Source organism: Carya illinoinensis, chromosome 16, assembly GCF_018687715.1.
Source record: "Carya illinoinensis cultivar Pawnee chromosome 16, C.illinoinensisPawnee_v1, whole genome shotgun sequence".
Lineage (NCBI taxonomy): Eukaryota > Viridiplantae > Streptophyta > Magnoliopsida > Fagales > Juglandaceae > Carya > Carya illinoinensis.
The window spans coordinates 28,029,679-28,052,605 of NC_056767.1; the positions used below are offsets into that span (position 1 = coordinate 28,029,679).

General features: G+C 35.5%; 1 protein-coding gene across 3 annotated transcripts; it reads right to left on the reverse strand.

Moving 5' to 3' along the window:
* Nucleotides 1–12,081: 12,081 nt before the first annotated feature.
* On the reverse strand, nucleotides 12,082–22,464 carry LOC122299869 (lupeol synthase-like). Of its 3 annotated transcripts, XM_043110343.1 has the most exons (20): nucleotides 22,207–22,464; nucleotides 22,048–22,105; nucleotides 18,714–18,930; nucleotides 16,852–17,037; nucleotides 16,619–16,708; nucleotides 16,284–16,481; nucleotides 15,590–15,674; nucleotides 15,309–15,475; nucleotides 14,910–15,098; nucleotides 14,690–14,803; nucleotides 14,411–14,530; nucleotides 14,206–14,328; nucleotides 13,999–14,097; nucleotides 13,842–13,898; nucleotides 13,667–13,713; nucleotides 13,428–13,571; nucleotides 13,140–13,317; nucleotides 12,971–13,051; nucleotides 12,766–12,849; nucleotides 12,082–12,531 (listed from the first exon to the last, which is right to left on the reverse strand). In XM_043110343.1, the coding sequence occupies exons 3-20, from the start codon at nucleotides 18,906–18,908 to the stop codon at nucleotides 12,421–12,423; spliced, it is 2,268 nt and encodes a 755-aa protein (XP_042966277.1). In that variant the 5' UTR covers nucleotides 18,909–18,930; nucleotides 22,048–22,105; nucleotides 22,207–22,464; the 3' UTR covers nucleotides 12,082–12,420. The 3 variants fall into 3 exon arrangements, with proteins under 3 accessions (XP_042966277.1, XP_042966276.1, XP_042966278.1); XM_043110342.1 differs by lacking the exon at nucleotides 22,048–22,105 and having other exon boundaries at nucleotides 22,207–22,461; XM_043110344.1 differs by lacking the exons at nucleotides 22,048–22,105; nucleotides 22,207–22,464 and adding an exon at nucleotides 22,015–22,033.
* Between the last annotated feature and the right edge of the window lie 463 nt (nucleotides 22,465–22,927).

Consider the following 22,927-nt stretch of genomic DNA (forward strand, 5'->3'; position numbering starts at 1 on the left):
TGTCGTAGCTACTACCAAGTATTTATTTGTATTATGGGGGTATTAATGTAATTTGACATTTTTTGAGAGTTGTGGAGGAGTTGATGTAATTTTGGGAGTATATTGGGCTGTAATGTTGGGGGTTGGGGGTATTGATGTCATTTGATATGAATTTTGTATGATTCAAATATATGTCGCCTTTTATTTTGGAGATTTCTACATTGTAAGATTAGGGAGAAAATTCAGGTATTAATGATAGTGGTATTTGTTTTCTTGATTTATCATATAATTCTGGGCTCTATGTCATATCAGGTTGTAATTTAAGCAATTATTTGGTTAATTTATGGAAAATATCAGGTTGGTAATTACATATATGGTTATTTGGTACAATTCACCTGTTAAAAATTTTTCAAATATCAAGTCATGTTCAACATCCAGGAACCATCAATTTTCATTCAAGAAGCATCCATTTTCATTACCAAAAGTTTACAACTACTAGCCCACAAAATACATTGGGTCATGTTCAAAATACAAAACGTCATATTAAATGCCTACTATCCATTTACAGCTAACTTCCACCAAATACATTTATGGGCCAAGCCAACCAGAGAAATGATTACAATCGATAACACCCAATACATACACAAAAAGATGCGTAAACATCTATTCTCTACAATCTGCCTCCCAATTTTCTCCTCTTGCTTGTAAAGAACATTCTCTTTTTCTTCAAGTTTATCTTTTTTTTTTTTTTTTTTTTTTTTTTTTTTTTCTGAACTTCATACTCGCGCATCAATACATCGTCCTCCCTTTTTCTCACTGCATTCTCTCTTGAGCGAATTTTATCCTCGACTAGTTGAAGTATATCTGCCCATATGAAGAATTGGCACTTTGCTTCTCCCTGCAGTGCAGTACAAAAGTTATAATTGACAGATGTAAGTAAAGTAACTATTTGGAGTGCAATACAAAACATAATCAGAATGTGGATGTTTTACCGTGTTGTAATTTGGGCATGCGTAAAATTTTCTACCAGGATTTTTGTTAGTTCGGGAGGTCTTCAATGGGGCTTTCAAGCCACACCAACATGTTGGTGATTCCAAAAAATCATCGACTACACATGATGATGTGCTCGATGCCATAGGTTATCTAACTCAAACAATCAGAAAAATTGTTAAACCAGTTCATCCATGTAAGTACAAGTGACCATAATGTGATGTTCCAACAAGCTGTGTAAATGTGATGTTAAAATGACTACAAAAATTATATGTCGTTTTGACTCATGCATATGTTCACTGTCTACTACAAGCTAAGGTGTGTAATTTTTTCGTTACCTTCCTATCATTGGGTGCTATTTTCTTATATACCACATATAGCTACCTAGAAAATAAATATCTTAAAACCACATGTAGAAACACATTGGAATTGATTCCATAACATGTCAATGAGTTTATCTGGTCTTTCCGAGCTAAGGTTAAAAGTAGTGTTGAATATGAGTTTCTTAAATGTTACAATACTCTGAAAGTTTTCTGCAACTTGCAGTGTGGACTAGGGGATGCTTTTTGGTGCAGTACATGCCCTTACAACGGTCTTCCACCATTCAAACTGGGCGAGAAGGTACTCCATGAAATTCATAAGCGCACCCCCCTCTGTTCCCTCAATTTTAGGGATGTATTTAATTGAGAAACAAGCATTATATACTTCTTGTCTCTTTAGATACAATCAAACAATCTTGGATAGGGTTTTTGATTGCATTTCTTGTTCCTAGCAGTGGTTCTATCATTCTTTAATTGCCCAAAAACTCTAGATGTTGAGATGCTGTCTCTTGTTTGGTTTTGAACTCTTGGATGGTTTAAGTCTAGAGTAGAAAAATACATGGCAGAAGCTTCATTCAACAACCAAATCAAACTATACACAACCAATGCAATCCACAACTTTCAACAACAAAATCAGGGGTAAAATCCAACTTTCAAGAGTATAATTTAACAACCTCACAAACCATATCTATATAACCTTAAAAAAGAAAATTACCTAGTCTGACCCACATGAACAAAAATACATAATAAACCCAACACCAGTGATAAAATACAAGCAAGAAAATGATAACATAGGCCGCCGAGTATGAACAAATCTAACACAAATCCAGAGTGAGAAAGGGATTACCTTACCGTCGTGGAGTGGAGTGGAAGATCTTGCACCAGAGGAGAATGGGTTTTGGAGGAGAGGAGGAAAATGGGTTTCGGAGGAGAGGAGGAGAATGGGTTTCGGAGGAGTACAAAATGGAGGAAACTTTCAGTTGGTTTCAGAGGAGAGGAGAGGAGAGGAGAGGAGGGTTTCAGTTGGGAGATCGGAGGAGAGAAGACGATCCATTTCAGGTGGGTTTCAATACAGTACAAAATGGCGTAAAATGGAGAGTGCTGAAATCAATTCCAGCACTTTGATTGCATTTCTTGTTCAGTTGGGAGATCGGAGGAGAGGAGACGATCGGAAGGGACTGATCTTCGCATAAGTTGGAGGGAATTTCAAGTTCTGAAAGTGAAAACCCAAGACGCGAACGTGAAACGTACAGGAAAGAAACAAAAAAGAAGAAAATAAAATCTTCACGGACGGGACAGGAAAGTCAAACTGGATTCAATGAGGCATACGGAAAGTTGAATGCTAAAGTGAATTTACTGTATAGAAAAAAAAAATTAAAATCCACGTGGGGCGGTATGTGGTGTGGGCAGAACAGAGGGCTTAAGCGTAGCTTTTCTCTTCTTGTAATAACAAAACCCATCATAAAATACCCATTTGAATTTAGCCCCCTTTAAAACACACAGCTCTCTTAGAAAAAATAGAGAGGCCCAAGGCCCATGTAAAAACTAAGCCCATTTATTAAACACAAACCCATAAAACTAAGCCCACGTAAAAACTCACATAAACACCATTAAAAACACATAATCTGATATAGCTAGAAAAATCAAGGGTACAATTGTAAATTAATAAAACTACTCTTGCACACTAGGTTTACTGAGATATAAAATTGCCTTATAAGGAAATCATACAAGATGGAGAAATAGGCTTGGGCGGCGGCAGATGCTTACAAGAGTGCAGAGATGCCGAAGCATCAAGTAACGGAAGAGGTGCAACAGTATTGATGGCTAACTGGGTCAATGGTGGGTGGCGCGGCTGAGCTTGGATCTGGACAGTGGAGAACTGACAACAGCAGTGGCTAAACCGCATCTCCATGAGCTTCCACATACAGCGACTTTAGTTGATTCCAGCGTTGAGAAAGGCCAAAGGAACACAAGGTGGTGCTGAGACAGCCTTTTAAGAAATTTAAAATAAAAGAATATGTCAAGAATATTTAAGTGATATATTCTTGAAAAATTATGTTAAATTCAATAAAGTAAATCCATTTTAAGAATTTAGATTTTCATTTAAAGTAGCCTAAGTATTTTTACTAATTATAATATGTTTAATTATATGATAAGTATGATTCAATGTTTTTGTATGAAACTTAATTATATTAATTCAAAAGAATGTTAAGACACATTATTTCAAACAATTTAATAATATTAATACTTTGTATAGGTGCGAGCTACGAAGTGAGTTTAGGAAGCAGTACAGCAAGGTAAGTAATTTGATCATGAATTAGGATCATTATAGTTCAGTTTATATATGTATTATTCAAGTCAGTTCATTGACAACCCTTTTTATGTATCATGCATGTCATGTTGTATGCCAGCATATCACTCAGCGCTACTCATGATCATGTCATTCAACATCATGTTCAAATTCAAAAATTACAAGTTATGTATATCATGCATCTCATATTACATAAGACACGTAAGTTATTTCTTAAATCCAAGTGCAAGATAAGATCAGAGCAGTTAATCAATTAATTAGATGGCCAAACTCAATGTGGATGGTTGTTCTCTTGGCAATCATGGGATGGCTGGTGGGGGAGGGGGGGGGTGTGATTTGGAATGTGCAAGGGAGGGTGCTTGGAGGCTTTGCCTATTGCTATGGCCAAGCAACAAATACCATTGCTGAATGTAGAGCCTTTGTGGGTGGCCTTCATCTTTGTCAACAATTGGGGTTGAGAAATGTGTTGATGGAGTCGGACTCTAGCATGGTGGTGGGTTGGTTTATCACATGAACATGTAAATATTGGTATTTGTGAGATTTTTGAGAGGAAGCACAATCTATTATTTCTTTTATTAATGTTCAGTTTAAACATGTGTTTAGGGAAGTGAATATGGTTTCTGATTTTTTATCAAAACATGGGGCTAGTGGCACAACTTACGATTTTGTTGGAGAGGCGTTTGGTCTGGGGAGACTCAAGGGGCTTTTACGTACGGATGGAATGGTTTTACCTTATGTTAGGTGTTGAGAGTTTTGGTGGTTTTTTTTTTTTGGGAGTTATTTATGGTTGTAATTATGGTGATTTCTCCACTTTAGTGAGGTTTTCTAATAAAATATTGAGGTACTGCCCTCCTTTCTTCAAAAAAAAAAGAAAGAAAAAAAAAGTTAATTAGATGGCCATTCAAATGCATGGTACCAATGCAGTTCAGATCAGGGTGGATGTGTAAGCCATGGACTCAAGTGTGGTTCACCGTAATAAGTCAGAGTACTACTCAGTGGCTCCCTTTGCTACAGTGGGATGTGGGACCAATGCACAACCTTTCACATAGGGTTAAGTGTGTTAGCCAATCAGCTCAATAAAATCATATCAATTAGACATGTCAGAACAGTCAGTTAATTCAGATAATCAAGACAATTCATGCATAACATAAGCCTCAGCATGATCAGTCATGTTTTAAAGATTCTCAGCATGACGAAATGATTTATGAAAATTCCTCCAATTATTATGTTACATTGTGATGAGAATGTTCCCTCAAGGGGATGTCGGCTACAAGAAAACATGTTGATTTAATACAAACAGTTTTTTCACCTAATTTGGCAGTTTCCATTTTAAAAGTTCATTTGCATTTTTGGGTTGTGAATAAATTTGTTTGGGGAGAAAATAAGAGTGGACAATATACTGTCAAATTTGGTTATTATTTTGGTTTGAGCCTTCATTCACAATTAAATCAAATGGATTGTTTGGAATCTGAAGGGTGTTCAAAGTTCTAGAAAAAATTGTGGCAATTGGATCTTTCACCAAAGGTCAAGAATTTTGCATAGATGGCTAGCTAAAATTGTTTACCCGGCTCAACCTGATGAGAGGGGTGTTTTGACAAAAAGTTTATGTGGAATGTACAATACCAAAATTGAGGATCAATTTCATGCTTTGTGTTTATGCTCAAATGTAACTCCGATTTGGCAATCTCTTTGTAGACAATTGTTTTCTTCTTTCTTTGTTGCAACATGCTTTGATGGATTAGTGTGAAATCTTATCGAAAATAATGTCTTTGGTTCCTTTATGTATTACAACTGATTGGGGTGTGTGAAAGTTTAAAAACCAAAGCTTATTTGAGACAACCAATGGCACCATGGAAGTATGTGTTGATCATTGTGTTGAGTATGTAGCTAGCTTTAAATGTATAAAGCATGCTGGTGGAGTGCTGAGAAAAAAAAAGATTTTGTCATGGAAATCGCCACTAGTTGACTATGTAAAATTGAATTTTGATAAAACTTTCTTTATGGAGGTGGGCACTACTGGAGTGGGGATAATTCTTAGAGATGAAAAAGGGATTGTTTTGTTTGCTTCAAGTAGGACAGAAGTTAAGGATTATTCAGTGGATGCTATTGAAGCTTTAGCAGCATTAAAAGAGTTACAGATGATTTTACATTTGAGATTTAGAAACTCAGGAAGTCTATCATATTTGAATGTTATTTTTGTAGGATTTCCATTTGAAACTTGGGAGAGAAAAGCCATCGGGAAGGGGCTTCAAAGTGTCAATTTCAACCCTTATTCTAAGAAACCTTGTAACAGAAATTGCGACGTGAACAAATTCAAACAGATTGCCCATTACTTTCTCAATCTTCTTTGCATTGTCTTGTGTCATCATTTCCAAAGGAAGTCTATGTATTTGAATCCAAAAAGATGAGTATTTGAGATCAACTTCTTGTAGACTTTGGCCTGGCAGCCATTATTTAAGGATCATGTGATAACCTTTGAAGTTCGAAGGTCTTTAGCTAAAGATTCTGTTTTTGTTCTATAAGGTGGGAAATGTGAAAAGGAATGTATTCTGATCAAGGTTTTCTATATTGAGTCCTATGATGAAACTCCATATAGCTTTTATGGTGGTGTGGGAGGTGTATTTGTTTAAAGGGTTTGATGAGACAAGCTTTCCAACGAGAGTATAGTTTGTACTATTTCAGCTGCTTCTGTGGCTGGTTTAAGGATAATATCATCCTAGTACAAAACTTCTATTTGTGAGATAAGGAAGTCTATGTCAGGTGGCTTATAAAGGATAATTCCTTAAATCAAGCTGAAGATTTCAACAGCAGCAAATCTGTCAATAATCAAGCATGTAATAGTTAGGAAACAATAAGGAAAGTTGACTCTATTTTAAGCTTGTAACCGTTAGAAGATACGGTCTTATTTTTACCCTACTTTCCTAGAATAGATTTGGAAAGTCTTGTATATATGTGATACTGATTTGTGTATTATTAAAAAGGGCAATATAATTGTTTCCTTCGTAACAGACAATCTGTGCACATTCAAACTCTATCATGGTATCAGTAGAGCTCCACTCCACCGAGAATTCAATCCCTAACTCAGAAACTTCCCCTCCTCACATCACAAATCCGCAATCCTCCATAGATGGTCCACTCATTGCTCTAAACATTGCAACCCAAATCAATGAAAAAATCACTCCATCCACCTTTCCTTAGTGGCGTGCACAGTTTGAAGTCCTACGTAATGGCTACAATCTCATCAACTATGTTACTGGTGACAAACCATGTCCCTCCCCAAATGATCCCTCTGTTTCCTCTCTTCAAAAATCACACTGGGTCCAGCAAGACAAGCTGATCCTCAGCGCTATCCTAGCATCCACCATACCCACCATAACCCCATTTATCTCCGCTGTTACGACATCTCAAGCCGCATGGTGCAAATTAAACACCATGTATGCAAGCCGGTCCTGTAGCCGTGCCATGCAACTAAAAGAGGAACTTACCTTGATCAAGAAAGATAATTGGTCGATTCAAGACTATATGCACACTGTCAAGGCCCTTGCCGATGAGATTGCACTCATTGATCACCCCATTTCAGAGGATGATCTTACACTCTACATTCTGAATGGATTGGGACCAGATTTTTGAGAAATTGATGCACCTATCCGCGCAAGGGAACGTCCACTGTCTTTTGAGGAGCTTCATGATTTGCTTGTGAGTCATGAAACCTACCTACGTCGTTTTGAGGCCAGCACGCAGCAGCTCATCGCTACAGCAAATTTCTCCCATCGCAGATCTTTTTCCAATCCTTCAGCTGGAAGTAATGGCTCTAGAGGTTTTACCAAGTCAAGAAAAGGGGCAATTCTAAACCTAATGGTACTTCGGCCCCAACCCACAACACTGGAAGTCCACGGGACAATAAAAGGCCTAACAAATCCAATGGCCAGCGCAGGTATCAACCTAAATGTCAAATATGTGATCAATTAGGCCATATTGCTAAGTATTGCCCGCGGTTGAATTTTTCTGAAGCAACAATTAATTGTGCTTCCACCTCCCAAGCCAAGGACACTAAATGGCTTATTGATTCAGCTGCATCTCATAATATTACTGGTGATCTTGCAAATTTATCTGTCCACTCCGAATATGATGGAACCGATGAAGTTGTCATTGGTGACGGATCAGGTTTGCGTGTCTCACACATTGGTTCTTTGGTATTTCATTCACCCACCCGCACATTTCATTTACATGACACCCTCTGTGTTCCAAGTATATACAAAAATCTTATTTCTGTTCACCATTTCACAACCCAGAATAATGTTTTTGTTGAATTTCACCCCTCTTTCTTTCTTGTTAAGGATCAGATCACGGGGGCGGTTCTCCTCAAAGGTGCATGTGAAAATGATGTCTACACGCTTCCGAACTCATTGGTATCCACTCCAAAAATGGTTGCAAATGTGCATGAACGGACGTCACTTGATGGGTGGCACAAACGTCTAGGACATCCGTCTCAAAAAATTGTTCGACATCTTGTTCATTCTTTTTCACTTCCAATAAAAAACAAAGACCAAATGTCTAATCTTTGTACCTCTTGTTCTATCAATTAAGCTCATAAGCAACCATTTCGTCCAACAAGTTTTCAAAGTAATGCACCACTCGATCTCATTTACACTGATGTTTGGGGTCCTTCAAACACGGTTGGTCTTGATGGGTCCTGATTTTATTTGATTTTGGTTGATCATTTTACCAAATACATTTGGTTTTATCCCATGGCAACTAAATCTGGTGTAAGCAACATCTTTCCCCAACTTAAACACCTTGTTGAAAACAAATTTCAAACCAAAATCAAAAGTATCTACTCAGATAATGGTGGTGAATTTGTTGCTCTTAAACAATATTTTTCTATACACGGGATTAGCCACTATATCACTGCCCCCATACACCTCAACAAAATGGAGTCTCTGAACGTCGTCATCGTCACTTAGTGGAGACCGGCCTCACTCTTTTACATGATGCCTCTCTTCCACTATCTTATTGGCCCCATGCCTTTTCCACAGCCGCTTATCTTATTAATCGGCAACCCACTCCTTTGTTACAAAACAAAATTCCATTTGAAGTCTTATTTCATCAACATCCAAATTATCTCAAATTAAAAAATTTTGGATGCCTTTGTTTTCCACTTACAAAACCGTATAACACTAATAAGCTTCAACCAAAAGCCATTCCGTGTCTGTTTGTTGGCTATTCTCAAACTCAGAATGCTTACAAATGTTTAGATCTATCCACAAATCGACTCTATCTCTCTCGTCACGTTACATTTGATGAAACCCAAACCCCTTTTCAGACTCCTTCTACCGTGCGTGAAATATCCCCTTCGTCGTCCTCAACTACTGCTCCACCCATCTGTGTGCCCACTCTGCCGCAACAGCCACCAGTGACGTCGGATCGTGCCACTGCTTCCGCATCACCTTCAGGTAACACATCTGATCTTCCCTCTTTTGTTTCTGAATCGTTACCTTCAAATTCCTCATGTTCTCCTCCACTGGTTCTGCATCACGATGAGGGTTTCTCACCCTCAAACCACACGGACACCCCTGTTTCTCACACCCACCCGATTGGACCCTCCCAACAAACAAACGGAAATTTGCCCTTCACGGGCCATTCTCCTACACACACTCACACGGAACTTACAATTTCCACACCAAGTTCATCTCCTGGTTCTACTGCTCAGAATGTATCCCACCCACAAAGAACAGATTCCATGGTCACCAAGTCGATGAATCAAATTTACAAACCTAAGCAATTTCATGCTATCACCAAACATCCTATTCCCCATACAATTGAACCCAGCTGTGTGAGTCAAGCACTATCTGATCCTCACTGGAGACATGCCATGTCTGAGGAACTTACAGCTCTAATGAGACACGGCACATGGGTGTTAGTTCCTCCACCCAAAAACTGTAACCCCATTGGCTGCAAATGGGTGTTTCGGGTTAGGAGAAAAGCTAATGGGTCGATTGATCGCTTTAAAGCGAGACTAGTTGCAAAAGGCTTCAACCAACGTCCAGGTTTGGACTGCAAGGAAACCTTCAACCCAGTTGTGAAACCGGCTACTATTAGGACTGTTTTAACTCTTGCTATTACCCAAGGTTGGTTATTGCGACAACTTGACGTCAATAATGCGTTTTTGCATGATATGTTGACTGAGGATGTATATATGCTTCAACCTCCGGGTTTCAAAGATGATACAAAACCTAATCATGTTTTTCGGTTAAACAAAACCATTTATGGTCTCAAGCAAGCCCCAAGAGTATGGTATTCAGCTCTAAAAAGTGCCATTCTAGACTTTGGTTTTGAGAATTCCAAAGCAGATTCCTCTTTGTTCATCTATAAAACCAAATCTGTCACTTGCTATTTCTTGGTGTATGTAGACGATTTGGTTATCACAGGAAATGATCACATCTTTGTCTCATCCATTATTGCTCAACTTGGCACTCGTTTCTCCTTAAAAGATATGGGGCAGCTACATTTTTTCTTGGGTATGGAGGTTATTCCTACTACAACAGGTCTTTTTTTGTCCCAACATAAATATATTAGAGACTTATTGACAAAGACCAATATGCATGGAGCAAAAGATGTTACCACTTCCTTGTCAACCAGCACTGTACTCGAGCTAATTGATGGCACCTCCTCATTTGATAGCACTGAATTTTGAAGTATAATTGGGGCTTTGCAATACTTGTCACTCACTCGACCGGATATATCTTTTGCTGTTAACAAGTTATCACAATTTATGCATAAGCCCACAACAACTCACTGGTCAGCTGCAAAAAGGTTACTTCGCTACTTGAAGCATACCAACATCCATGGGATTCATATTCGCAGGAGCTCAACATCCAATCTTCTCACCTACTCAGATGCTGATTGGGCAGGTAACTTTGATGATCGCAAATCCACTTCAGCTTATATATGTTTTCTTGGCTCTAATCCCATTTCTTGGAGTTCAAAAAAACAACGGGCTATAGCACGCTCGTCTACTGAAGCTGAATATAGAGCACTTGCCAATGTTGCTTCTGAAACATTATGGCTTCTAGCTCTCTTTGCTGAACTCGGATTCTGTCTTTCAAACTCCAAAGCTTTTGTGTGATAATTTGGGAGCAACACATTTGAGTTTCAATCCATTTCAACATTCAAGGATGAAGCATATTCAGATTGACTTACATTTTGTGCGTGATATTGTGCAAAAAGGTACCCTCCAAGTTCATCATGTCCACACCCAAGATCAGCTAGCTGACCTGTTGACAAAACCCCTCTCAGGACAACGAACTGAATCTATTAGAAACAAGATTGGAGTAACCGATGGTGACTCCATCTTGCGGGGGCGTATAAAGGATAATTCCTTAAATTAAGCTGAAGATTTCAACAACAGCAAATCTGTCAATAATCAAGCATGTAATAGCTAGGAAACAATAAGGAAAGTTGACTCTGTTTTAAGCTTGTAACCGTTAGAAGATACGGTCTTATTTTTACCCTACTTTCCTAGAATAGATTTGGAAAGTCTTGTATATATGTGATACTGATTTGTGTATTATTAAAAAGGGCAATATAATTATTTCCTTCGTAACAGACAATCTGTGCACATTCAAACTCTATCATGGCTTTCTTTCACGGTTGAAAGTTTGGTGTAGTGTGGTTGGTGTTTTCGTGTGTTGGGTAGGAGTTAATTCTAGGTGTTGTGGGGGTATGGATGGATTTGCTTTGCAAGGATTAGTTTAGGTTAAAGGAGTTGGTAAGGAAAGGTACTTAGAGAGAGGAGAACACTATCTGGAGAGAGTCGGATTTTTTTTTTAGAGGGAGGAGGGTCTTTCTTACTGTTAATAGATAAAAAAATATATATCTCTAGGAATCCAAAGTCATTTAATTTTATCATCATTGCGACGGTATTATCATTTATTTTAAGATATTCCAACACCATTAACTTTAAAATGTAACAACTCGATCCACATCTATCAATCCAACGGTGTCAGTTTCCTATTTGAATTTAAGTTGTTAAATAATTTTGGAGGGAATTATAATGAGAGTAGCTAGAGTTGGGCTAGGCTTTATTGGGCAGCTTAAGTTTGGCCCAAGCCTGTAGACTTTTGGGTTGTGTTTGATTGGGCTGCTTAAACATAACTAGTTTTTGTTTTTTTTGGGGGTGTGGGGGCGCTTGGACATTATGTTTAGTTGTTGCTATGTAGCCACCACCACCAAGTCAAGACATAGTTATATATATATATATATATATAGAAGAGTAATATTACCCATATATAATTTCTTTTACTTGCATTCTCACACCATCGTTTAATGATTGAAGTCTCTATGTTATGTTTCATTTGTGGGCTAAATATTATTTAATACCACGTCAAGAAATGTCGAGATGATGGAATTAAAAACGATGATAAATAGAATATTTCTATAATAAAAGAGAAAAATCAAGACCCACATTCGAGAGAGAGATCATTTCATAAACTAAAGGTAAGTACGCATATTGAAGACTCTTTTATTTAGAGCAGATCCACAATAAGTGTTATTACATTACATTATTGAGAAGCAAAACATTTCAAGAGATGCTTACAAAAGAAGTAGCATTTATGACATATTTTACACCTTCGATCAAGTAGTAGAAACGGTATATAATTTTGTTTTGTTTTGGGAAGACATATTTTAAACTTTCTTACAAGACACGACTTCGTTTGTGTACTTATAATAATATTGGAGAGGCTACAGCCATCATGAGAGAGCATTTATCTGTTCAAAACTGATCGATCTTCTTGCATGCGCATTGAGGCAATTTATTTATTATGCAAGTAGAACTCGTCTGCGGTATTCCCCAAGAGCCCATAAGGGGAATATGTCTCTATATGCTGCATAGTTTAATCCACAATACCTAAAATACACCCCTGTGATTTCCTGCAGTATTACAATATTCCCAATAATAACCTCGTTAATGCTTATACTTGGGATATTAGAAAATTATATTTTATAAAGAGACATAATTTGTATAGTCACAGGTTGCCAAGCCCTGCACTAAGTTAGCAAATATTTAATGTTGAGCTCTAATTTTTTTCAAAAGTAGTGTGCTGTGTATGCATATCTTAAAATTGTATTTAACATTATTTTGGATAAACGTGAAATAATTAATACCTGTTGAGGGAAGTCACCATCTTCCATTTGTGAGTTGATCAATACCCTTATTCCACGATGGATTGGTGTAGGATCTATCTCAGCCTGAATTTGAATATTTAAAAGCATTCATAATTAATATATATATATATATATGTAAGTGTATTTGTTTTTCAAAGTGTTAGGATGGAAGAAAACTTTGATGGAGAAAAGTAAAGACCTATACCTGTCCTCCTTCAATGAGTGCTAACAATGCCCATGCAGTTTGCACAACATTTTCTCGGTCACCTTTTACATTTGTCCACACCTATTTCAAAAAGAAAATTGATTTCATGACTCTTCATTTCGCATCCCTTTTTTCGAATATGGCTTGACTTGAGACAAGTTGTTCATACCTTGTTGTGGCTTGATAGGTAACTCTCTCCCCATCCACCATTTGGTAGCTGCTTTGATATCAAAAACTCACAAGCTTTGCGTATTGCTGGACAATTTTGGGAATTTCTTCCACAAGATGCCAATCCTGATACAGCAAACCATGTACCATAGGTGTAGCAAATCGCCCAATTTCCATACCTATTTAATAGCTAAAAGAGTCAGTACTTCAGGTAGAAAATCAATTATGCAGGTATGCATAAAAGCATTTCTTTTTTCAAGAATACAATGCTTGAGAAACATAGAGTTACCATGACCCATCAGGTTCTTGTACGTCTTGGATGTATTGAAGGGCCCTGGAAATGCTACTGTCTATCTCAGTCCTTCGGTGTCTAGGATAGAATTTCCTAAAGATTGCAAGACCTTGAAGTGCTGATGAAGTGCATTCCACATACCTATATATATATATATGGTGACAATTCTCATGTCAGGAAGAAAATATGACCAATGCTGTGGCAATTATTGTTCTGATAAAGTTATGTCATCTTACTCTCGCTCAAAGAGAGGATCCTCAAAGACTTCGGTTGGGTTGAACTTCTGAGAAAAATATAAACAAAATTTATGTTAATGAGTGCAGAGTTAGCACATTGATTTCTTATCATAATTATGAACATATTTGTGTTTTATGAAATTTGAGATATTGGAAGCCTTATCATAAAGCTAACCTGCATCCAAGGGGATGCTCTCCGAGGCTCCCATGCTGGGAAACCACCATTTTCACTCTGTAGTGGCAATTGAAAGAAAGTCATTACTTATCAAGTGAAACATTTTAAAGATGAAAATGAGTAAAATACATAATGTATAGGTGGGTTGAATTCTTACTTGTAGGGAAAGAATGACATTCACGGCATCATAATACCGCTGAGTCTCCATTTTTTCCCCAACTAAGTCAGTGGACATTTGGGAGAACAGGAGTGTAACCTGCAGAAGAGAAGATTTTGCTAAAACTCAAATTCTTCCTTCCATACAAACCTTGCTCAGAATGTGTAATTTTTGTATAAATGTTTATTGATAGCATTGAGACATTACCTTCAACCCTTCTCCTGTGACATCAGAGACTTGCCAACCATAGTCCTGCATTGAGAGTGTCCAACATCCTTTAGTCATGTGTCTATGCATAGCTTTGAAGTCCCCAGGAGGGTCATCTTGGACCTAGAAAATAACCATAATTCAGTTCATAACATTCTATTCCATAAAACAATGTAATTAATGGATATTTGAAAAATATTATGACCTGTGAAGCCTTTATAAATTCGTGCGCTTTACGTAGTGTTGGCCCGTACTCTTCACTTAGATTACAAGACATAATAGCTTGAATAGCAAAAACTGCAAGCCATGTCTGACAGCCTAAACTCTGCATCACCGAAATCAGCATCATTCAGCATATTTCTAAGACAAGATAAGTCTTCAAATGGATCAAGATGTTGGGTTCTTTAGGCTTGACTATGTAGTGATGATTTAAGTATATGTGATTGGATGAGCATTCTTACTCATTTATGGATGATCATTTTACCTGAACTTTTAATCCATCTTCCGCAATCCAATAGTAGTCTGGAAGTCTGGCTAAGTGAAGCTTGTATGCCTCTGAATTTGGATCATCAACCCAACGGGAGAACAAACATAAAACCTTTCAAAAAAGAAGTTACCTTTACAAATTTAGTACATTGAGTACACATCAAATACTTTGATTAAATGTATGTGATTTTTGTAGAATTGAAGTACTAGTTATTGACCTTTTCAACACATCCAATGCATAGAAATCTACTGATCTCATCCTCATAACGAATATGACCAATGGCTGCTTTTATTGCCCTCTCTCTCACCCATGAAAATGGCCAACGCTTGAGAAGAGGTTCGGCTACATGTTGAAGAAACTCCCATGCCAAATCTTGAAGCAGAGGATGTGGATAGTAGAGATCCTCCTATTTTATTAGCACTTCAAATGAGATCTAGGTATGCATGTATGAATTTCACCAAAAGACTTTTGATAATTACTTATGCAATTAAAAGCTATATGCCCACAATAATATTATCTGAGCTGAACATATTCTTTTTTATAACGTTTGGAAAAGTGCTCACAACCAGATTAGAGACTGGAAAAGAAAGACAAAAAAGAGGACCATTCTACTAACCTTTGCAACTGTATTCCTGGCTTTGTTCCAGTTAATTAGTTCATAAGGCTCATTGTATAACTCTCGCCGTATCGATTTAATCAACTCAGTGATCGGACCGACATACTTCTTCCCATACAGATAAGACATTGGCATGTACACTAAGCGACAATAGCATAACATTTTGCCTGCATTTCACATAATTAAAGGCCAAGAGGATTAGTTAGAACAACCAGATTTGCTGTGACATATTTAAGAAGTGTAAGAATTTAAAACAAAAAGGAAGAGTCACAAAAACTAACCTGGACTAAGGGGGATGGAATTAGGAAGAAGCCAGAACTCTGGGGGTAATGGATTACATCCGGACCATTCATACGCTCCTAGTACCTATACATGAAAGGAGACGTTCTGAGTTTTCACTTGATAGATAAAACAATAAGACTCCTGTACCATCATAAGGTAAATAAAGTTTGTAGAATTCAAAGTGGAAATGCCTCCATCATTACAAATTTAGTCTTGGAAATGCATGAACTTTTACTGTATGCATCAAAATGGAAGCTCAGCCATTACTACTGCATATTGTTTTATAAGAATCCAGGCAGTGATACTTATCCGTACACTAGATATCTTTCACTACATATTTTCTTCTCTTAAATCACTTTTTTCTTGGCCATGCTAAAAATGACATGCTTGCTTACTTTAGTTTCTATATATATATATATATGAGATGATTTTGTGCTTATTATTTAATGTTTCAACAAGGTAAACTAAGATTCATGGTTTTAGTTCCTAAAATGATTGAAACTATTAATGGTTTATTTTTAAAGAAATCAAAAATCAGATTTTTGTTTCATAAGATCATGAAAAGTAATTCGGATTCCCTAATAAAAAATACAATCTGTCTTGGTTTCCTAACTTCATTGAAGCAAGTTCTAAGTTACTAACATGTCCAATATAGCGAACAGAGTTAGAGGAACTCCTAACAATTGTTCATACCGAGACCCAAAATTTCCCCCATGATGGCATTGCCACAATGCCGCCATGGTCCAGCATCCATTTCCGGCCTTTGGCCATGGCCCCATCTTCACCATCTTCAGGTCCCTCTCCAAGTAACCTTAAGGCAATATAGCTCAAAGCTGAGCCAAACATTGTGCTGTGCCCCACTATATGGAAACTCCATCCTCCATCTTCATTCTGTCCAACAAACACAAACAACTATGTAAGTTTATTATATAAATAAAATTCAGTTTCCTAGGTCTGTTTGTTTTTTCAAGACTAAGCTTCTTAAGCCTTTTTTGGTTGGCCAAATAGTAAGTAACTCAAACACAAACCTGAGTATTATACAAGTATCGAGTAATTTCCTTCCGATGATGTGATGAAAGAACAGTACTGAGATCCCCAGTAATGTACAACGCCATTACCTGCATTTGGTAATAACTTCAACTAAGTTACTTAGAAACAAACTGCTCGAGATAATTAATCCTTGTGCAAGTTTTTGGACTAAAATAAGCAAAAAAGAAAAGAAAAAGAAAACATTTCAACAATGATTTGAGAACATAGGTACCAAGGGTGGAAGGAAAAACAAGGGTCCACCGAATTCAGCAGGCCAGTGGCCATCATGAGCCTGAAGGGTGGAAAGGTTGTTTAGTGCTCTTCTCACTGTAATTGTCACTGCTTCCTCTGTTATTTCCTCTGTTTCTTTCACTGTTACTGGTGGTGGCATTGGCCCACGCGGATTCTGCTTTCTAAGCTGTGAGTTTCAAGTGGAAAAATCAACGACACCAGAGTTAGAATTTTTCAAAATCCCAACACACAGCACAATCCTATCCTTAAGTTCAAGCAAGAAATTAGTTTAACAAGCTGTCATGTCATGGTCTTCTTTCCAAGTCAATTACTGTTTCCTTTCTGCATAAGTTGGGAGAAGGGTCTAAATTTTATGTAAAGACAAACCATGCTATTTTTTCTTCGTCAAAGACCAACTAATATGAACGTAAAACACTCTAAATGGACGTGCTTGACCCGTAACAAAAGAGAGAATGTTTAAGCACTACGAAAAAGGAACCAGACCCAACGCATGAGACAAAGAGAGGTAGTTGGTATGGCGTGAAAAAACAGAAAAGAGTTTTCGTAAAAATAAACTCATGACGTAATATTTTGTAAAATAAAAAATTGTGAGTAAAATCAGAGTATTACTATACGAGGGAAACTTCCCATGCACTACAGAGTATGACCATACGAGGGAAACAGAGCAAGCTGTTGGTGGAGAGATGCTGGCCAGAAAACGTGATTCTTGTGGGGGTGAAGCAGTATGGTTGTGTTAGCGGAAAAATATATATATATAATAAATGAGAGAAAAATAAACGTATAATATAGTTTTTATAGTATTTATTGCTAATTTATATATATATCAATAAATACAATATGATAAATCTCTCTATTAAAATTCATGCTAGTGATGGAATTATTTGGAAAGTAATAACTTTAAGATGACTCTCAAAATTTCTCCAATTTAGAAAATTAGGTACACAAAGGGTTGCAACCAAAATGCTATTTTTAATTTTCCAAAATTTTAAATTATTATCCTTTCTAATATATTAAAAATTATTTTTTTAATTATTAAATAAAAATATTTTTAAAAAAATTAAAATAATAAATAGTACAATAGAGCGGTACAATGGGGCAGGCGGCATTATATCATTTCTGTAAAGAGAAATTGTCGTATGAAAAATGCAATTAGTGCTGCCATGGACTTATGCATGCATTTCCATCTTCGACACAGACATTTTCAAGGAATATGGATTGAAGTTGACAGCATTAATTAATTGTTTGGCATGGCAACATTTTCGGATGAAAAGGAAATCCCTATTAATTAATTGGTTAGGTGAACCGTGATCTAAATTTTCTCGAGAAAAAACTTGAATCCATAAAGGCTGGTGGGCGAGAATATTCTTGTACAAAAAGAAAAAAGAAAATATTTTAAATCACTAAAAAATTTTATAAAAATAAATTTTAAATTAATATAGCTTGATGTAGTATATGTACGTGCATTACATAATAAAACTAACTAATTATTTTTATTATAAAATAAATCTAACGTGTATATCATATGAAACTGCACTAATTTTTATAATTACTTTTATAAAATATATTTATGAATTTACTATTTTCTATGCAATTGTTGTTGCTGTTTTATGAAACCAAAAATGCAATTTAGTCCAGTACGCATGCACGTATGTTGAAGTATTTCTTGTGTAGTAATTAGTAAGGACTAATTATAAGAAAAATGATATTTATAGTATGTATATTAATTCCTTTCGATCCTACATAATTTAGTCACTAAGTACTACTTAATTAAATATTACCGACTCACTAATTAACTAACCATATAAGAGAAAATACAAGAGAGATTGAGGGAGAGAGAGGAACCTGCATTCTCATCAAAAGATCAGAACTTTGTTTCTTCTTATATCGATTTTTCTTATACTCTTCACGAGCCCTTTCAACTTCATCATGTTGTTCAGGAGTGCCTGCATCAGGGTCAAATTCCCAGTGTTCTCGCCCGATGAAATTGTTTACACTCACCAAATCGGACCCTCCTTCAGATATCTTCAACTTCCACATCCTTTATGTTGTCACAAATAACCTATTTAGATTAATCATACAAGATGATCAATACCTTATTATTATCGAAATATGTTACAAACCCTAAACAACTATATATATAGCTATGTATATGAACATAAAATAAAGGTCAACACAAGTATTAATTAAAGATATATATAATCCGAGGAGATAATTCGGCCTATAAGCTTGATGTTAAAACTTGCATTAAATATTTATGTACTGAATTAAGTATACATTCTCGAGGTTAAAATGAAAAAGAGATAGACGCATAAAATATTTTGAATATTTAATATTAATACATGCATTAGAAATTCAGAAGCCTCTAATTTGACATCTCTTCGTTTGCAAAGAATTCTCAAAGTGAAAACACAAAGATAAATGGCTAATTTTTTAATAGGAAAAAAAAGTAGATTTGGAGGGTCCCAAATGAATTGACTTATTAGAAAAAAATTAATTAGCCTTGTTCTATTCTTTGGAAGATCTATCTCTAATTGTCTGGTTTTGCACGATTCTATGGTACAATCTCTTGGACAAACGTGCTCTCCTAGACAACATTAATCTACTTCCTTATATATAGTGGCGGACATAAAAGACAATATATATATATATATATATATATATATTGTGTGTATGAATATTTTAACATATTTAGGAATTGAAAAATTAGCTTAAAAGTTTTTTAAATTTTTTTTAACGAAATCTTCAATTTCAATCCAAACATTTTTAAATATATATAAAAACAATCTAATTTTTTTCTCATCAAAAGCTTTACACATATAATCACTTTCCTAGATTTAAGTAAAAATTAATTAGGTGAAAAACACAAACCAAATCAACTACGTACTTCTACAAATACTAAAAATGGAAAAATAACTATTAAAAAATTATATACAAATAAATCAAAACAGCTTATACAAAAATCAATAAAAACTTTTCTGAAAAATACTAATTCAACAATTATCTAATCAAAACAATGATCAACTATTTACATGTTTTTTTTTTTAAATATAAAAAATAAGCTTCTCCAAACTTTAATATTGGACATCAAGTTAAGAAATAAAAAGTGTAAAAGCTTCTTTTGTTGGGCAGCCCAACATAAGATTTCTTTGCGTTTGCAATATATTACTGATCAATCGATCAGTTCAACATGAAAAACTCCCGCAAATTTCTTATAAAAAAGAAAGCATAGCCTACACGAATTATAGAATGTATAAAAATTTAAATTTATAGCTTTAGAAAATATTTAACATCGAAAACCACCCAATAATTATTTGATGGGTCTAAATTTTGAAGTTTTAAATGATTTTTCATTAGTTGTGACACGTAACCAATGCATTTAGTATATATATGGATTTATATAAAATAATAAAAAGTAAAATAATAAATTTATATTTTTTAATAATATAAAAAAGTACGAAACATTTTCTATTATTTTTTTAATATGAATTGTTACACGTCTATTAATATTATTTGTTGTCATAAAGGTCAAATCACCTTAATAACTGTGATTTGATCTCATATATACTTCCAACGAGACTTGACCCCACGTCATTTAATCTATTTCGCACCCACGTAGCTAGCTAGTTAGATGCATGTACGAGATGAAATCACAGTTTCATTAAGGTGATTTGACCTTTAAGACAACGAATAATTGACATGTAACAATTGAGACTACAAAAATAAATCCATATATATAATAAATTCATTGGTTACTTGTTACAAACAAAATATCATTTAAAACCTCAAAATTTAGACCATCAAACAATGATTGGGTGGTTGCATTGGCTAGGTGTCACGACTAATTATGATAAGTCATTTAAAACCTCAAAATTTAGACCCATCGAACAATTATTGGGTGCTTTTCGATGTTAAATATTTTCTAAAACTAGAAATTTAAATTTTTATACGATACTATAACTCGTGCAGGCTATGCTTTCTGTTTTTATAAGAAATTTGCGGGAGCTTTTCATGCTAATCGATCAGTAATATGGTATATATGCAAAGAAATTTTTTTAATAAAAAAAAATTATTATTAAAAAATTAATTTTTATATGAATTTTGATTTCCACCTTTTTTTTTAAATAAAATTATAAATTTCATAATTATAAATATTATTTTTTTGACTTATATTAGCGTAGTTCGGTCCCAAAAAAAGAATATGTTTATTCCTACTTGGATTCGTTAGTTTGTCCTACTTGGCAATTAAACTAGGAACTCGGGGAGAGGAGAGAAAGAGGAAAAAAAAAAAAAAAAAACCTGACTAGCTTGGAGCCAGAAAGTGGCCTGCATGGTGCTCTCGACTAGTTCTATTAATGAAAACATAAATAAATAATGAAGATATTCATGACTGCAATAATGACGCACGATATATATATATATATATATATAAAAGAATGCATGTTGGCATTACTAAAAGCTATTTGGAAGTGGGAAACATTAATAATAATAATAATAATAATAATAATAATAATAATAATAATAATAATGCTAGGAATTACTGTGTTAGTTTCTGCATGCCTTGGAGACGGCTGGCCTATTTCAATGGTAGAAAACTTCAAATGCTACACATCTTTATTTTAGATATTAACTCGATGGCATTAATTTCTTCAACAAACATAAAATATATATTTGAAATATTTTTATCTGCATCACCTTCAGCTTAATTTATAGAATTATTACACAAAAAGACCTTGCTACGTACCTATAATATATTAGTTTTATTTATTTAGAACCATGCTAAAAATTCTCAATATAAGGTGAAAGATCAGGTCGTTTTGCAGAGTCACAAAGAGATCATCAACGCAAGGGGTGCAGTACTGATAGTGGTAGTACTGTGCATATATACTTAAAAAGTTTGATGAAAACCAGTAGCCAGCAGTGCCGATACATGATGATGAACGCAAAGAGATCATCAACGCAAGGGGCGCAGTACTGATAGTAGTACTACTTTTTTTTTTGGAAAGAGGGCGGGGCCTCCATCAAACTCGGCGGAGGAAAATCGTTATACACAAAGCACAAGACTAAAACAATTACCCCAAAAACAGGTGAAAAAAACTCTACTCCAAAGATAAAAACAAAGTTTGATATATGATAGTAGTAGTACTGTGCATATAGACTTAAAAAGTTGGATGAAAACCAGTAGCCAGCGGTGCTGATATATGATGATGAACGAGCATCGCATAAGATTTACAGAACTGTAAATTCATTATAACATGGTAAATTAAGTTGAATTCTGGAGAAAGTTACGGGGAATAAGAAATGAATACAAAGAAGCAGAGAGACAGAGAGAGAGTACCTTAAAAGGTCTTTGATCAGAGCTGGTTGTTTCCCTCTGAGAATTCGTTGGTTGTGGTTGAGGTTTTTAAGCTTCCCGGCTCCTTGTATTTATATTATAAGTACTGTACTGCTAGTTGATGATTCCTCGGTTGATCAATTAAAAAATTAGCTTTATTTTATTATTATTTTTTTTTTCCACGATTTTTTTTAGCACACCGCTCCCAGCTCCCGCTGGGAGCCACCGCTGCAAATATCCCCGTTTCAACGCTAATTTATGTAGTGCTTCCCTTTTTTTTAACGCAGCATCTGCGATCAGCAAGGGGGGCCTTTGCTTGTCTTCTGGTGCAGGGTTTCAATCTAAAATATCCCCGTTTTAAGTGTGTTGGGTTTGACTGAGTTCTCAATAATCTGAGAGTCAAATTTAGAGGGCTGCTCTATTAGCAGATGGTGATCTCAGCTGTCTTTGGATTATGAGGAGGACTATCTCTTTTTTTACAATTTCCGCGACCTATCCTTCCTTTCCTTTTTTCTTTTTTTTTCTTTATAAATAAATTTTTTTATATGTTTTTTCCTTCTTTGACTTTAATAATAATAAAGAAAAAAACCAGTGGCCCCATATATTCAAAGACAGATTCTGACCTTCTTGTTTTTTTTTCCCCCCCTTTACTCGAACTGTTCACACTGCCCAAGATCTGATCATCGACCTTCCGTATTCCCGGCCACCTTCTTAATTGCTACCA